This window comes from Vulpes vulpes, chromosome 16 (assembly GCF_048418805.1).
Source record: "Vulpes vulpes isolate BD-2025 chromosome 16, VulVul3, whole genome shotgun sequence".
NCBI lineage: Eukaryota > Metazoa > Chordata > Mammalia > Carnivora > Canidae > Vulpes > Vulpes vulpes.
The window spans coordinates 17,560,602-17,579,217 of NC_132795.1; the positions used below are offsets into that span (position 1 = coordinate 17,560,602).

At 36.8% G+C, this 18,616-nt stretch overlaps 1 protein-coding gene across 2 annotated transcripts in view; it reads right to left on the reverse strand.

Moving 5' to 3' along the window:
• Positions 1–18,616, reverse strand: part of PARD3B (par-3 family cell polarity regulator beta) — a 982,784-nt gene that overhangs the window by 825,097 nt on the left and 139,071 nt on the right. For both annotated transcript variants that reach the window (XM_072742730.1, XM_072742729.1), the window contains exon 2: positions 15,906–16,007. In XM_072742730.1, the coding sequence (XP_072598831.1) occupies positions 15,906–16,007 (102 nt within the window). The remainder of the gene's footprint in view (positions 1–15,905; positions 16,008–18,616) is intronic.

An 18,616-nucleotide genomic window follows, 5' to 3' on the forward strand; every position in this document is an offset into this window, starting at 1 on the left:
AACAGAGAGGGAGGCAAACCATAAGAGACTCTTAACTAAGGAGAACAAAACTGAGGGTTACTAGAGGGGAAGTGGGTGGGGGGATGCACTAAATGGGTGATAGGCATTACAGAGGGCCATTGTTGGGATGAGCACTGGGTGTTATATGCAACTGATGAATCACTAAATTCTACTCCTGAAACCAGTACAACATTCTATGCTAAACTTAAATTTAAAAAAATTTTTTTTTCAAAGAATAAAAGTAAAGCAAAATGAAATGTCAAGGAAAAGCATGTAACAGTATCAACTTTGTATGAAAAAGTATATATGCTATATTTATGTTTGAATATATCTATGAAAGAAATTTATATACCCAGTTTCTAATGATTACTTCTGTTCGATGTGAATCCAGATAATTTTGGTGTTCTTTATATTTTACTGTATTTTAAATTTTAAGATTTAAGAGGTAATAACATTTTTAGTAGTGACAGTTTTAAGTAGTTTTAAACCAAAGGAAAAATCCTACAAAGATGCTTCTTGTTCAGCACTCCTGTCCCACCCACCTTGTGTTCTTAAAATACCTTGTGTTTTGATACTATCTTTGGGTCACTCAAATGCAGCAACAAAGTCACACATTAAAATTGTCCAGCCTTACACAAATTCCCAAAACAAAGCATTCAGACTATACTTTAAACACTGTAACCAAGACACTGGCATTGTCCCAAAGTAAATGATGGGAAGTACAAAGTGGATGCCAGGTTTTATGCATGCTTGCAGCTCCAGATCTAATGGACAGTGAAAGTAGATATTTTAAAACAATGATTTGGCTGAAGTATTAATCAACTAGATGTCATAATAAAAGATTATGTGTCAAAAATTCAATCCAGAGCTACATTCCTCTCCTTATATGGAGACACTATCAATTTTTTTAAACCTATGTTATTTATTTCATATAAAGTGTGTTGCTGTCAAAATAGTGCTCAGAGTATTCCCGCCATAATTATTTTCATTGTATAAAAAGCCAATTTTAAAGTAAAATAGTAACTAAAATTTTAAAATTTCTAAATCCCAAAATTATGTTGACTTTTGTTGACATTCGGCCATCAGATACTACAGCTGAGTAAAAAACATTTTTCCATTTAATAGGAAAATATTTCGTTTTGGAAAAATCTAAGCAGTATGTTGAATTACATTACCAGAAAAGAGACTTCCATAGTATTCATTTCAATAAATCTGATATTTATTTTCAGGTTCTGACTTCCAAAGAACAGCAAGATTTAAACACAGTACTTTAGCATATTTGGTGTTCTACTTTTATTTGAATATTCATTTAAAATATCAACGTAGCAAGACATACACAAGTTCTCAATATAAGTTTTCTTGAAACATGCCAATTCAATAAGTTTTCTTTGTGTATATACACAAAGGATACTAAAGTTTAAAATTAAAACTTGGCCAACCAGAAGTGGCATTCCATATTTTAATGCATTATATATGAGCACAAGATTCATCTCAGATTGAAGTCTCTGTCAAATGCAAAATATTTCATATTATGTTCAATCACTGCAGTTAAATACTTAACTTCCTTAAATAGAATTTTCCATTTGGGAAAGAGATATCTAAATAGTTTGAGTGTTTATGCCTTTGACATTAGGTTTCCCTAAGGAAATGTCAACATTTTTATCGTTTTTCTATCACTTTCTTATTCATATTATTCTTTGTTGCTTGTTTTATTTTGGTGTTTATCATTGCACATCTTTTTTTTTCCAGTCATCAGCACACTGAGTCTGTGAATTATTTTTCTAACCAGTCATATTCATGCCCCCAACTCCAACGCTTCTCACTTAACCTCCAAACTTCCTAAATAAACCAAAATATCCCCTGTAGTTTGAGGAGAGAGGGCAAGTTCTCTAGCAAACTCAAAGAACTGATTTTAGCTGCCATGTAGCTAACCATTTTTTTCAGAAAAAAGGGTCACAATGTAAAGAACCACAGTCTTTATATTAGTTAGGTATGAATTGCATTGGCTTTATCACAAAAATGTTCTTAATATCCATGCTGTGAGTACTCCCTCTGCCTTGGTGATAGGGAAAAAAAAAATCCCCATTCTGCCCCAGCGATTGACCCAGGGCCACCTGGGGGTCTCTGAGTTGACGGCTACACCAAGAAAACCTAGACACCTCTGTGTAACTTGGATATGGCCTAGGAGAAAAACTATGTGACAGGTCAACAGCTCTAGTTCTTTCTAGAGGACTGGGGAAGATTCTGAAAATTAGCAAAACCTAAGTGCTTAGGGGAAACTGGAGTATCAAGCATAGAATTATCTCATGGCATTGGAGAACTTTCAAAGATTACTATACTTTGCTCTAAGTTGTCAAACTACCTGAGTTTTTTGTTTTGTTTTGAATTTTTTTTTTGTTTTAACCAGTTTCCAGATTATAAATAAGATTGCATCTAGTGAAAGAGAAATCCCAATATTTCAAGATCAGCAGTGAATAGTTCTTCCATGTTATTAAAATAAAAATTAAGAAGACTAGATTAAGAAAGTACCCTTGGGAAAAACAGCCTTTGTGTTCCCCTGTGAGACACACATCAACTTAACTACTTTAAGTATCCAAAAAAGCCAAAAACAGAACAATTCTGATCCCCCAGTCTCTAGAATATTGGCTGTAAATACATAATTTTTTAAAGAATGAGTGAAATAGCAAGCGCTTATGCTTAACAGTTTAATTTCATGAATTGCTTCCTTCTAGGAAAAACAAAGTCAACAATAATGGATAATAAAGAATTTAAAATAGAAAAATTTAATTCTCACCAAATGGAAACATTCCACATTCATCTTGTTTATTAAATCAAAGTCATGCAAACCAATCAAATGAAATACACGTTTTAACCTAAAGTGGTTTAAATCGTTTACCAACAATTCAAAAACTTCTAAGAAAATAGATACATAACTTGGCAGAACCATCAACAAAATTCGGAAAATTTTTCAAATTAAAGACATTGGAAAAAACTAAAAGAGGGAAGAATATAGATGCCCTAATCATGAGGGAATAATAAAGAGGAGTGGAAAATGAAGCCCACAGTCCTACAACAGTGGGTAAGAATTGGAAACTTTAACTGTGAGCCACAGAAAAGGGCAACTAACTAAGCAGGCCTAAAGATAAGGTAATACATCGCTCCTGTGATTGGAAGTCCGAAGTTCGCGTGGGACGCAGCACAGACTAAATCCCCTGCCTCAGGGATCATGTCCCAGAGACTCCCTGGGGTCTGGCTCTGCTCACATGGCTTCACCTACCACATGCTGCAAGTTGGATGGTTGTTCTAAGGCTCTAAAAGTCAGAGGGAACTTTTCCCACAAGACCAAAGAAAGAGCTTTCCCAGCTGGCTTCAGCTAACTGCTCTTTGAGCATCGTTGGCACAAACTAAATCACATGACCATTCTCAAAGTAATCACAGTTCCAGGGAGCTGGATCACAGCTGAAAGACCACCCAGACTCATCCTTGCAGGTGGGTGGTAATACAAGATCAAATCATACACGCTGCATGTTGAAGGGAGTTACCTGAACAAATGTGGAGCTCACCTAGGAAAGCAAAACTGAAGAATCGATGCTGGGTAAGCAAATAATAATATATCTGCACAATACACAGGCCAACCCTGTGTTTCTAGATTGAAATGCATGCCTAAGAAGCTCATAGTTGGCCTACTGTGGGTCAGATCACACTCCAAACCTAAAAGAGCAGTTCCAGGCAAATGTCTGCTCAACTCTTGCTTACGTTCTCTCAATGACTGAAAGTCTGTGTTTCACACAGCAGCATATGCTTCACTGAAGGGCTATTCGTTATATTGAACTATTTTGTGCTTCCTTCCTTAAGAGGAACTTCTTAAAAGGGCCAACTTCTTGGGATATAATGGATGAGTTTATTCATTCTTTTCTATGATCCCTCAAATACATGAGGATAGTTAGCAGGTTCCCTTGCGTCCTTTACTCAAGATCAGTCTTCACATTATGTGTTTCCATTTTAAATAATTACCCAAAAGCTTTGTAAGATTTCCATCTATAGGTGAGCTACTTAGATCACCACATTATGCCATCATATTAGGTTCTTTTTTGAACTGATACACCGCAGCTACACTAAGCTAATAGTCTAGAAAATCAAGTTCCAGCCCTGGTATCAAGAACTAGAAGATTCTTTAACTTTCTCTTTATATAAATAAAACTGCATATTTCAGATTATTGGGCTATTAGAATCACCTCACATCATTACTTTGCAGTCTTTCTGGTCTGCCTATGGTTAAATACTGTGTAAATACGTGTTTCACTTATAACATTTTTATTGAGACTAATAAAGTTATTATACATGAACAAGCACTTTTGCTATTATACTACTCTTAAAGTCTGCACAAAGTCTTTTTATTGTTAAGGAAATGTCATTTGATCCTTCAAAATTGATTCATAACATCAGAAGAAGGGACGCTAAAAAGAGAACTTAAAAACTTAAAGCAGTAAATATACAGTTCAGTAATCCTGCCAAAATTCTCTAAGTGAAGTTTCCATATTTATGATGGGGAAGTACACTTTATTTTTAACAGAAAATTATATACTTACAGGACTTTAAAAAGCTACAATTTTTAAAAGCCAAATTTAAGGAAATGCTTATTTACTAAAAATGTTATCTATAAATGTAAGGCATCTATACATGTAAAGGAATTCATAACAAGTACCTCAATAGAAGTGTTACAAACATTAATTTGATTCCAAGAGCAGCTCCACAGAAGTTCATCTGATTCACAATGTAGCTAATTAAGAATATAAAGTGTGTTTGAGCTCCTGGAAACGCAAGAACCTGCCCAGTATAAGATTGACCAAGAGAGTACACAGGGCTAGTCTCATCAAATTGTTGAATAGCTCAGTCTCTTGTTGAAATAAAGCAGCTAAATAGTTGCCTAAGCTTGTCAGTACTGAGACATATCCCTACTGTTTTGTTTTGTTTCTTCCTAACCATGGAGTTTCAGGTATTTAGGTGCTTTTCTTTCCATAATGTTTTATCTGATTTTTTAAGATCTCTCCTAAGACAGAGTATACCCCCCTGCTCTTCAAAGAAGCACACGGTTCCCTTTCATTTTAAGAAGCTTACTGCCAATAGAAACAGTAGGCCAACTAGTAAATAGATACACAGACATGGGAACAGATTCCAGAATCTTGGAAAGCTCTGGGAAACTGTCTTTGTACTATAGTTCATTCCTTCCTTGCTTGTCTGTATGTAGAAGGTCTGATATCTTTTCTTCCTAGCCATTATACTCCCAGGGATAAATTTAATCCCTCAGTAACATGCCTCTTCCTACAACCCTCACGGCTGCCCTCTTTCCTGGTTAAAGAGGTCCCTTTTTTCTTGGACACCTCACTGGATACAGAGAGAAGACTTTCCACATACTCAGCCTCTTTTTCCTTCCAAACATCCTCCTCCTCCTTCCTCACATCCCTCCCCCCCCTGGCTCAGCGTCCTCCTCCATAGCAAGTCCCTCCTGGACCACAAGAAAATGTTTGCTCTGACTCCTCAGGACCACTGCTGCAAGAGTTAAGAGCAAAGGGCTCTGTTTGTTTGGCACATCACAGTTCAGACTGTTACCATATACTTAATTTCATTTGATCCTCCTATGAACCCAGTGATGTCAGTGAGACAGGGTATCTGACTTTACAAATGAGAAAAATGAAGGTTGAGCGAGGTTAGAATAGTAAGAAAAACCTGGATTCAAACTGCCAAAGCCCAACGCTCTGGCACCTAACACTCTACAGTATTCCTTCAGTGAAGCGGGTTCTAGCTAGATGGTACGGGGAATGCAATCTGATTGAATTGATATACACTTAGGCAATGACGCTGTGACACCCAATTAGCACCAAGAGGCATTTGCATTTTTCAAAGGAGATATTTTATAACTGAAGTAGCTTTCTATTTGGTGTAATTTCAGGTATTTTAATGAAATTGCCATTTGTAAGTTGTATAAGTCAAAAATAGATGTATTTAAAAAACAATAATGGTCCCATACCTCTTGGGCATAGATAGCTTCAAAAGAAGCTAATGAGAGAGAGAACACTGGTAGAACTGGGTCCAATAACATATGGCTAAAGGCATGCTGTAATGGTAAAAACGTTCATTGATTCTTTTTTTTAGAATTACATTTTTTGCTCTAAGTGAAGCATTATTGTAATCTCAAGTTTTAGTGTCTTTTTCCCTCCAACCAAACTTGAAATTTTACACATATAACAAACATTTTCTTCTGTTTATTCTTTACTGTACTCAAATGCCTACCTAAGTTAACAGCACCACCAAACTTGAAAATCTTTTTTTCCCCCAACCTCTGGTGAAACCTTCACATCACAGCTGTGAACAACAAACAAGCACACTGAGGACAAGTATACACACAGTCTGCACACGCAGATCCACACACAGTATGTCTCTTTCTCACCTATGCAGGCGCATACCGTATAGTGGCCAATGCAGAAGAGACCAGGAGAAGGAATTTGACACAAGTTACTACCTCCCAACGCCACTTGTTTTTGCCACAGTAAGGTCACAGAGGCATGGATTCCAGAGTGCTCCTTTGAGGTTGAAATGTGCCCACAAACTGCCTCTTAATGAAATATTCCAAAGAGGCAACATAATTTGGTGGAAGGAAATAAAGGACAATCAGAAATCTTTAAGTTCCAGCTCTCTAACTAAAATCAAATTTGTTTATTAAATACTAAGCCACAGGTAACACCTCAGTTGTTACAAATTATTTTAAACGGCTATCTCAGCAGGCACCTGGGTGGCTCATGTGGTTAAGTGTCTGCCTTTGGCTCAGGTCGTGATCCTGAGGTTTTGGGATCTAGCCCCATGTTGGGCTCCCTCCTCAGAGGGGAGTCTGCTTCTCCCTCTCCCTCTGCCCCTCTCCCTGCTTGTGCTCTCTTGTTCAATCTCTCTCTCTCTTTCTCTCTCTCTAATAAATAAAATCTTTAAAAAAAATAAAAGGCTATCTCAGTCACAAAGGAGCATACAAGACATTTGGGGAAACAAAATTAAGGCTTAAGTTAGACCATAAAAATACTTTTTTTTTGTATTGTTTTGCGTTTTAAGTATTTACTATTTTATTATTTCATTTTAGTAAGTTCTACAACCCATGTGGGGCTTGAAGTCACAACCCCAAGATCAAGAATCACAGGTTCTACTGACTAAGCCAACAAGGTGCCCAAAACCATAAAATCCTTAAGAATTCTAAGATGGCAATTAATACATGTAACTAAGCAATAGTATGTATTTTTAAAGAGACTGCCAAATTATTTCTCTAAAATTACAGAGCACAGAGAATTTACTTAGGGTTGGGATGTTCTGAAAACACTGACTAGGAAAAAAAATAAGCTGATCTAGATCTTGAAAGATTGATAAATGAGCAGCAGAAATATATTCTTTACCTGTTTATAATACTTTATAATTTCCTTTTAATTTTTACATACAACCTCTCAACCTTCCCAATGACACTTCAGAGTAAGAGATCATTTATCACTCTCTCATTTACCTAGAAAAAAAGTATAATTTGGTAATGGCTTATTAAAGATTTAAAAACATACACACATTAACGTACATACATTCATTCATTCATTCATTCATTCATTCCTCTATTCCACTCCACAGCTATCTGAACAGCTATAAAGTGCCACCCACTGGCAGGGGCAGTGGGAAAAGAGTAGTGAATATAACAAAGACTCCCTCCTCTCCTCAGGGAGCTTACATTTTATAACATAGACAGTTGACCCCTGAACCATGGAGGCAGTCTAAAATCCATGTGTTACTTTGACTCCCCTCAAACTTACTACTACTAGCCTACTGTTGACCAAATGCCTTACCAACAACACAGTTGGTTAACACATATTTGGTACATTATATACACTATATTCTTACAAAAAAGTAAGCTAGAGAAATGTTTAAGAAAAACATTTTCTTAAAAATGTTTTTAAGAAAATCACAAGGAAGAGAAAACATACTTACAGTCACTATACTGTATTTATCCAAAAAAATCTACATACAAGTGGATCCATGTCGTTCAAGGGTCACTTACAGAATAAATCTTCAATAAGGTAGGAAGTAGGGACAAGGACGCACTGGACAAGTGAAACAAAGAAAGCTCTGAAGGTAGAAAGTACATGGTACATAAGAGAATAGTCAGGATAGCAGTTTCATTACTGTTGAGGTTTGAGAAAGATGGTTTGGGGACATTCTGAAGATGCTGAATATAATGTTTGGTTGTGAATTTTGGGCTGGATTCAGTATATAATGAAAGTAATGGTAGGATTTAACCAGTACTACATTAGTAATAGTAGTATATTATAGTGTAGGGATAGAGTTTTGTTTTTAAGATTTATTTCAGAGAGCAAGAGACAGAGCATAGCAGGGGAGGCAGAGGGAGAGGGAGGAGGAGAGGCAGGATCCCCACTGGCCAGGGAGTCCATTTTGGGGACCCTGGGAACATGACTTGAGCCAAAGGCAGATGTTTAACCAACTGTGCTACCCAGAAGCTCCCAGAAATAGTTTATTATACACAAAATAGTAGTATATTAATTATAATAGCACCTAACACTCATTGATGACTTACTACAGGACAGGACTCTCCTAAATACTTTATATGTATTAACTTGTAAAATTAGTACACTTTGCAGCTCCAATTTCCCAAGAGGAAACTAAGGACAAAGAGATTAAGTAACTTGCCCAAAGCCACACCGATAGCAGAGCCAAGAAATGAAGTGACTCTGCCTGTCAAGAATCCAAGTTCTTAGCCAGTCTGCTTAGAACTCATTGCACAGAATAGGGGAGACAAGGGGGACGCTAAAGGCAAGACCACCAGTTCCTTATCAATTAAATAACCCTGCCTGAGATTTTATGGATTTAAATTTGGTAGCTGTGGGAACACAGAGAGAGGAGCAGACACACGAGATGGGTTAAAACAAAAAGAATAAATTGGATTTACTAACTAAATTTTTTAAATGATGGCAAGTTCAAACCAAGAAGACTAGAAGATATATTCCTACCAATAGAAATCAGGAAGCCAAATGGAGGAAGCCAATTTGGAGGGAGGGAAATGGAGTGGTTTTAAAACACACCAGATGTTACCAGCATTCTAGGGAGGAAATGCAGAAACGGACTCAGAAAAGATATTAGCTGGAAATATGGAGCCCTTTATGCCTCCCGGTTCAGATATTTTTTGAAAGAGAATGGGTTTAGGCCACATGACTGCTGAGGTCTCTTCTGGTTCTATGACTCTGTAATTTTGTAATTCAATAAGCATAGAATATCTATCCTTAGAAAGTTTGAGATGGAATTTCTTGGCCAAGGTAGTCTTTAGGGGCTTTTGCTTTAGCTTCTGAAACATTCTGCAAACTTCCTCTAAAATATGGTTTCAAAACTTCAGCACCCATGAACTAAAGAAAAACTTTAGAAGGAAAAAAACCCCAACACACTATATTCTGATTGTTAAAAAAAAAAAAAAACCAAGGGCTTAAAATAGGTGTTTCCCTTTAAAATGGGAGGCTCACTGACAAAATGACTCAAAATGAGGTAATTAATGCAGGACCTATCTTTTTTCTTTTTTAAGGATTCTAACCTAATTAGGCATCCCCTACCTACAGAAAACCACAATAAACTGCATAAATTGTCCAAGTACATACTGAGGAAGGTACATACTTCATCACAACCGGCCATTCACCCTTCCAGCTGTCAATAGGAAGATGAAAAGTTTAAATGAAAGGGAGTTTTATAAATGCAACGATTTTGGTTCAAGCCTTCTTAAGATGACTTACAAATGAGAAGGTAAATATTGGTGTGGTTGAGAACCATGAAGAAATAATCACCACTGGTTGAAATATACAGTCTGGTTTTACTCTCCACAATGTAGTCTGAGCTGTACTAAAAATACAGTAAAATTGAGAATGAAACAGAGCCCATCACCATCACTTTGACGGAGAATCTCCCGTAAGCTGCTCTCCAGGTAGCTGTGGATTCCACTAGGGGGCAACAGAGCGTGCTCAGAGAGCGACCTGGGCCTAAGGACCGAGTCTGGTTTTAGGTCACTAGTTCAGTGTGCAAAACAGTCTCCATGTCAAAGCCACACTGGATCCCTGAATGCTGCTTCTATTACCAAGCACTTTGTTCTGAGAAAAGGATTCCTGTTTTAAAGTTAAAGTTAGTCATGCTGGCATTCTGATTTCTCAATAATACACAAATCCAAATGTTTTGTCATAATAGAGTATCTTCCCATAAAACTATTACACAATTTAATGACTTCCAAATTTTACCAAAAAAATTAATAACATTTAAAAACAGAATGTACTCTAGCCTTTGATATTTTAATACTTAAATTTAGAACATTTAGCGGTTAAATCAAAATGCACAGGTAAAAAATACACTAATGACACTATCACAATATTTAACAGCTAACATTTGAGCATTTACTATAGACCATACTATACTTAAAAAGTAATAGTTTTCAGACACTAATACAGTAAAGACTAACATCATATCCATTTTACAAATGGGCAAGTTAACACTAATAGAGATGAAACTTACCCAAGGACACATAGCTAATAAAGGATGAAACTGAAATGAAACTTTAATATTTGAGGACCAGATATCACAAGTGATCCCGGAGGCTAACTCACCATCACTAGATTCCAAGAGATCTGAGCATTTCTCCAAAATTAACCCCTATGATAGTCAAAATTTAGTCAAAGATGGAAACATTCTTTCCTTGCACTTTACCACAAAATAAAATTTTACTTTTATATATATACTTTTGGAAAACCATGGCAGTAATTCAATTTACATAATAAGTTATACACTGCTGTATTTCAGTATTATATTGCAATTGCCTTCTACAAACAAGAAATAATAGCAAGGAAAACAATCATTTAAGAAGTTCAATACTCAGGTTCTCACACTCAAAAAAATGTCAGCTAATGCTAACCTTTGCAGTGGTTTTGTTAAATGTTAATCCTTAGACTTCTTAGAGTCATTACATATTACAATGAGAAACTGATAAGTGAGCTCTTACATAGCTCCAATGTGACCCTGAAATTATTTCTACACAAGCAACAGTATGACAGTCAAGTCCTAAAGAGCGAGGACTCACCCAATGAATGGAGATTCAATTTGTGATGTACTTTGGAAAGAATGTACAGTGTGATCAGCTAATCTGAAACATAAGCCATGTTCCTTGTCCTACAAAATCTTAAAGCCCAACTTGTCAAAACATCACCATTTTAGAAGTTTAAAAATAGGATAAGAAACATGGTATTAATGTTCCATTGATGTTATAACAAGTTACCATAAACATGAATCTTCAAGCAACACAAATTTATCTTCTAATTCTAGAGGTAAAAAGTTTGAAATAGGTTTCATTGGGCTTAAGTCAAGAAGTCAGCAGGGCTGTACTCCCTATGGAAGCTCTATAGGAGAACCCATTCCTTTATTTTTCCGGCTTCTAGAAGTTGCCTGCATTCTTTTGCTCCCCTTTAAGATTTTACAATTTTTTTTAAGATTTATTTTTTATTTATTTATGTTAGACACACACACACAGAGAGAGAGAGAGAGAGAGGCAGAGACACAGGCAGAGGGAGAAGCAGGCTCCATGCTGGGAGCCCGACGCAGGACTCGATCCCGGGACTCCAGGATCACGCCCTGGGCCAAAGGCAGGCGCGAAACTGCTGAGCCACCCAGGGATCCCCAAGATTTTATTATTTTTAAGTAATCTCTACAACCCAACATGGGGCTTGACTTAGAACTCTAAGATCAAGAGTCACAGGCTCTACTGACTGAGCCAGTCTGGTGCCCCTGGCTTCATTTTTAAATTCAACATTGGACATTCAACTCTTTTCACATTGTATCATACCACTCTCCTCTCCTTTATAAGGACCCTTGTATTACACCTGGCCCATCCAAATAATCCAGAATAATCTCCCCTGTGTTAACATCTTTAATCACATTTGCAAAGACCCTTTTTCCCATGTAACATACATCTCACTGGTTCTGGGCATTAGGATTAGAGATCTTTAGAGGCTATTACTCTGCCTACTGCAGACAGCACAGCATATAATTTGTGCACATTCAGCAATCCCTCTGAAAATTACTAAAATACAGAATATATTTTCCTACAAAACAGCATATATTTGTTAGATAAGTGTAGTCTACAAAGTCCTCAAAGGAGTAATCTAAGACATAGAGAAAGGGATGAAAGGGACAACAACACAGGGAAAACACCTTTACAATAAATTAGGTACAGGCTTCAGGCAAAGAGAGTGAAATTTATATAGCTGTGATACCCTGATTCAAAGTACCTTTGTCATACTCTATAGTTCTATTACCAACCTTTTCTTAACAATAGTGCGAGCTATGTAAAAGCAGATTCATGCTTACTTGCAAGTCATGAGTTCTCACAATTAGTAATCATAGATACAAACACCAACACGCTGCTTGGCACATTGTAGAAGAACAAAGGAATCTGGAAATTTAAGTTCTAGTTAACTAGAACTAAGTTCTAGTTCTGATTCTGCCACTTACAACCTGCAGGATCTTCAGCAAGTCACTATTTCTGGGGCTATTCTCAGAAATTAAAAATAGGGATAATAAGTAGCTCCTGCCTGCAGGGTTGCTCTAAAGTAAAATAGAATATATAATTGCCAAGGACGTTCTGGGCCACTGTTACTGCTCCATAAAATGTTAAGTAGTTGCTATTGGGTGAACTATGTCGGGAGCCTTGGGCAGCCAGAGAAAAGGCATCAGCGTAAAGCTGTAAATTTTTTGGTATTCGTCCCAAAGAACTTGAATCAAACAGATACATAAAACTGGAAAATTTTTAAGAGTGATTGTTGCAACTGGATAATTAAATCCCGCTATAACATTTTACACAAATATTAATTATTTTAAGATGCAAAATTCCAAAGCTACTCCAGTAATATTTTGACAAAATCTAGGATAGAAATAGTGTAACATGGTAAGAAAATTCAGCTCCCCTATGAAGGGGCTCTACTGGGAAAGCAAGGCAAAACAGAACAATAAACATCCCAAAGAGGCACCAATATAACCACACACAGTGTTAGCCCAAGGAATGATGGAGCTAAGACCAAAGGCAAACCACTTCTGGTACCAGGAGTTTTGAAGGCCCTTTATTTAGAAAACTGTGTGACTGTAAGGAAAATACCACATGATCTCTAATTTCAGTCTTTGCAGAAGTGTACTGGACGGTTCTTCCTTACACTGGTAAATGGCGTCAGTCTGCACTGCTTTCTCATTCTAAATTTCCAATTCTCCTGCTTCCTCCTTTCCAGCTAAGTCATCAAAGGCTCCTAATTGCCATTTCCACCTGTAGTGAGAGGCTTTCCTAGGGAATTGAGGTAAGCGGGCACTGGCCAAGGCTGAGGTACATCCATCCATGCTTCTTTCGGCTTGAATGCTATATTCTAAATGCAAGAGATTATAAGATAGCCAATTTGAAAATAGGTGAATTGAAATTTTATCTAAGCTTGACATTGTCTCAAAGGATCTTGGGTGAATTTGATGTATCACTAAATATTTAGAAGTAGCACTTTTAAAAAAATTTTTATTTATTTATTCATGAGAGACACACAGCGAGAGAGGCAGAGACACAGGCAGAGGGAGAAGCAGGCTCCATGCATGGAACCCGATGTGGGACTCGATCCTGGGTCTCCAGGATCATGCCCTGGGCTGAAGGCTGGCGCTAAACCGCTGAGCCACCCAGGGACCCCCAAACTTCTAATCACTTCTTAAACTTAGAAATAAGTAAGGCAAAACAAAGTCTGCCAGAACCTCTTTCCACAGTAGACACATAAACTATAAGAAAATCTTAATATTGTAGAGACAATATCAAGAAAAACAAAAGTGATGCTCTCTTTTTCACCTACCTTATTTTTTAAAAGGGAGAATGGGAGCACGTACTTTTTTCCAGCAATATCCAAAGTGTACATCTTGTCTGTTCCATAGTACAATACCAATTAGGCTCCATGTACTTCACATGAAAGTGCATTAAGGGGATGGGTAGACCTGCACCCAAACAGCACTAATCCTTTGCTAGGGTTTTAACAGTATACCTCATATTTTTACCTGATTCAGTAGCAGTGAAGTCCCTTTAAAACCGAGATTACATATAATAAAAGCTGTTTCTGTGTCTAGTACATGGATTATAGTTAAAAGGGCACTCCCAGGATAGTTAAAAAATTCTCTAAACAGAAGAGCTCTGTAGGACAAATGATTTCCCTAAGCACTGTTCATGGAAACATCCTTCCTGTGATTAGGTGTTGGATAAGGCTCGGGTGAGACATTTTCTTCTGGCCCTGCCTAACTTTTTGGTGTTTTAATACACTGGGCATCAGTGAAATCTTAGAAGGGAAGACCTTCTTCATTAACAAACAGACCAAATGCCAAACTATTTCAAAATGAGAAGATGGCTATAGAAAAGCAGAAAGTGAAACAGAAATCCAGAAGTGAAAGTCCTCCAGTAAAGTTACCAATGTAAATATGTCATTATTTACCAGGAGACCCAGCAATAAACAGGAAGTCTGCATCAGAATTATGTAGAGCAGGAGTCAACTACAGAGAGTAAACCTTTCTTTTTCACTCATTAATTTAGTAAGTGTTCTTTGAGAATCAAGTTTGGGTAAGAGACTCTACCAGATATTATTAATAAGAGGAACGTAAAGGAAATAAAAATCTTCTGGTCCATGTCATCTAGAACTTACAATCTATTTAGGGAAATACGTCCCTTATGAAATGAGTAATGATAAAACAAAGCAAATCAGCAAACCAGGGCTGAGTTCCAAGAGAAAACAGGGAAAATAAATGGATAGGTCTACAAAGGCAAACGTAAATTTGAACAGTCCAAAAAAGATCTTACAGAAAAGGAAACATGTAAATTTTACCTGAGTTCAATAAATCACTTACTCATATTCTAATGCAGTTGGTTCACACACACATACACACACACGCACCCCCCTGAGAGTACAGAAAAGTGAAAAAGAGAAACATGTATACACAAATAAATTAGCCTAGTACAAACAGTACTAAAGATGCACAGGAAAAGAAACTCTGAAGCAAGGATCCCTCAGGAATAGCCATAGTCCAATTCCAGAGGACACATGAACCATTGAGGAGAGGAGCCCAACACAGAAGCAGTAATAAAACAACACGTCTCAAAAGCAAAAATTCAGCGTATGGCTGCTGAAATTTTCTCTCACACCTTTTCCCAGTTTACCAACAGAAGAAAAATCTTATTAAAATAAGATATTTGCCATGGGATTATTCCCAAGTAGTTGGCAGACTGTGTTCTAACTTCTTGGAATATTCAATTTAGTGGGTTGTTTTTTGTTTGTTTTCATTTTTTTTAACTTTAGCAATGAAAACAAAGACTATCATGAAAGACCCTTGTTTGCCTGCTACTTTGAAAAAGAAAAAGAAAAAACCTTCACCATAGTTCCTCAAAAGACTTTTCTCCCACTTGTATTCTATTTTGAAACACATTCAAATCACAGGCATGGAGTTGAATATTTAGCAAGGGCCAAGAATAAACCCCAGAGCCACCAATGGCAATGAGAACTCCAACAGCCTTGGAGCCTGACACTAATTTACTGAGACGCATCAGGAGCTCTTGGGAATGAAGTGTCTGCTAATTAGGCCACCATGAACAGATTCCTAAACCTTGACAAAGTTTTTCCAAACATCTGATGAAGTACATTGATTTATGGGCTGTTCAGGTAAAACCTGAACAGATGGTATCTTTTAATAATAATTGACACAGGAGTTTGTTAAGGATTTCAATCTCTAGGAAGCATACAGTTTCCTTTATTTGCAGAGGCAAACAAAGGGGAAGAGTATGAGTCACCTACCTTATCTTTGTCTTCCACGACATCTGCCAAAACATCATCTGGATCCAGGATCCCTCCATCTGTGTATTCTAAGTGATGAATCTTCACCCAGTAGCCAGGATCCTACGGCACAACAATCGACAAGTGTCATGACGCAAACTTTTTTAAAAATACATTTTAATTTAAAAACTAAGTGGACTCATTAAAGATATGTTCTAGTAATGAATGAAATGTGTGAACATCACAAATAAATGTTACCTCTATCTCGATAAAACTTTTCACATTTTTATCCTATTTCAGATAAATACTTAAAGATACTACTTCATCAATTATCCTGGAAGGTAAATTGCAATGCAAAGATAAAGTGCCACAGATTTGAAAAGCATATTCAAGAGATGTTTTATAACTTCAAATCCCAACAATACTTGTGGGGGAAAACCGATCTTCTTGAGGGTACTCTTTGAAATGGGATTAGCAATTCAAACAGAGTCCCAAAGCTGTAGGTGGGGGGCAGGAGAGTGTCAAAAGGCAGAAATCTTTGATGGCAATTGTTGTCACTTTAGAATCTATCAATGGGATGGGGTAACCCCTGACCTCTTCATCTTTCTAAATCTCCACACTCCATGCATGTCCTCAACTCCAAGATTTCAGATGACTTATAGAGCAAGAGCTCCACACAGCATAGACTTGAACTGTGTTTGGAACTGAACGTGGAGTTCAGTGACCTGAAATAGGGATTTAGTAGATTTCCAAGTACTATTTTAAAACCCTGCTGAGGAATATAAGGCTTAAGGAAAACAATTATTTTCTCAATTTGATATGTCACTACATACTCTGATGTTAGAACTCAGAATTAAATGATGTAGCTCATTGTTACATATGTATTGCCTACTTCCAGTAAAGATATGAAGGTCAATCAGAATAATGAGACAAAAACATGAACCAATGAATGAAGAAAAATATTAGCAACTTTATCAGAATTCCCAAGCTATCATCAATTTGGCTGACTCTTAGAAAGCTTCTCAAAGTGGGAACTTTTCTAGCTGCATATAAAGCACACAATAAAATGTGCACCAGTTTACAAGAAGAGAGGGAAATTCTTCTCGGAGAAAGTGCTAAGCCTTTACCATAAGAATCTTTATAAAGGATAAGAACTAACACAGCCCACAGAATTCAAGTGCAATTTTACAAAAACTAATAGAAATGATTGTCACACAGGCTCTTCCTTACCTGTCCCCCAATAAAAGGCAAGGACCTATTATTAAAGTAATGCTTTTAAAACATCCATGCAAAGGGCTACTGAAATGTGGCCCAACTACATAGCTTTTCAGTAATCTGACTTGGTAAAGTCATAGGCTTAAAAAATCCAAAGAAATTCTCCTTAGCTAGGCCTTTGACATTTCAAAATTGTTTTCTATAGAGTATCTGAAGAGCTATTCCATGTAAAATGAAAGAAATTTCTTTGCTTCTAATAATAGACTTACAGGTGGAAACACTAATGATCAGGAAACTTTAACTACCTGATTCTCTTGCCTAGAGAGATCACAAAGATATGAGCAGACACTGTATAACCAGGTAAAAAAAAGCACAGCACACCCATCAATCAGATTCTTTAATCACAGACCTTTACTAATTCAAGATGATTGTGCTATAAAAAGGTAAGCTAAGTACAATAGACTAGATTCTAAATAAGGAGAGTATTAGGGTAGACAAAGCACTATGTAACAGTCATTGGACCATACAGAAAAGAGACAACTCCCTCAGTAATCTTTGGGAATTCAGTCTTTTGGCTGTGGCCATGCCACAGGCAACGTATTATTTCCAAATATACCCAGGACTTCTAATTGAAATCTACAGGGTATTACGTTTTCCTCGAAAAATTGCCTTCTTACAAATGGAGTTCAATTTAATTAATTTCTATTAACATCCATAGAGTTAGTTTTTGATATTCTACAGCACTAGAGATGAAATCTGGTGATTCTAACCATTGTTTGTAAAAGGTGATGTATTCTAAAGAGTTTGCTTTTTTATATATATATTCAATTACTTAAAAGCAGACATCTATTAAGTTGTCTGCTTTTTTCTCATGCTCAGTTTGTAAAACCAGATTTTATCATCTAAGACTGAGGTAAACAACTACCCCCCACACTGCTGTGGAAGTTAAAGTGTGCCTATTCTCCTGCCTCGAGGTAAGAACAGAGAGGAGCAAACCAAAGACTGATTTAAAAGAGGAAAACTCAGGAGGTAACAGGGGGCAGGGTCTGATCAGTAACAAAGGGAGGAGCAGACAGGTGGCAGCACTATGGAGCTGTTAAGTCACTAAGCGTTCTGCTATCATACATACTTGCAGGATCTAAGACCTTCTGGAAAATAAGACCTGGGAGTTGGCACTACAACATTTATCTAATTGTCTAATTGTGATTCAAAGGAGTACAGAACTTAAAAGTCTTACAGAACTAAATCAAATAATAAACTTATTTTAAACTTTTTAGAATCATAAACTCAATCCAAAAAGAAATTTTAAGTGAAATACATGGTACCAGAAAATAAACAGATGGTTTGCAATTCTAACATCACAGTCTCACATGGATAGTGCCATTTTATAGGCTCCAGAAAAGAGTAGACTAATGATGAGCACATATTCAACCCTGAACAAAAACAGACAAGCCATATCAAAGTAGTCTCAGTTAATATTTTACATGCCCAAGGGAGGTAAATCAACAAACACAGCA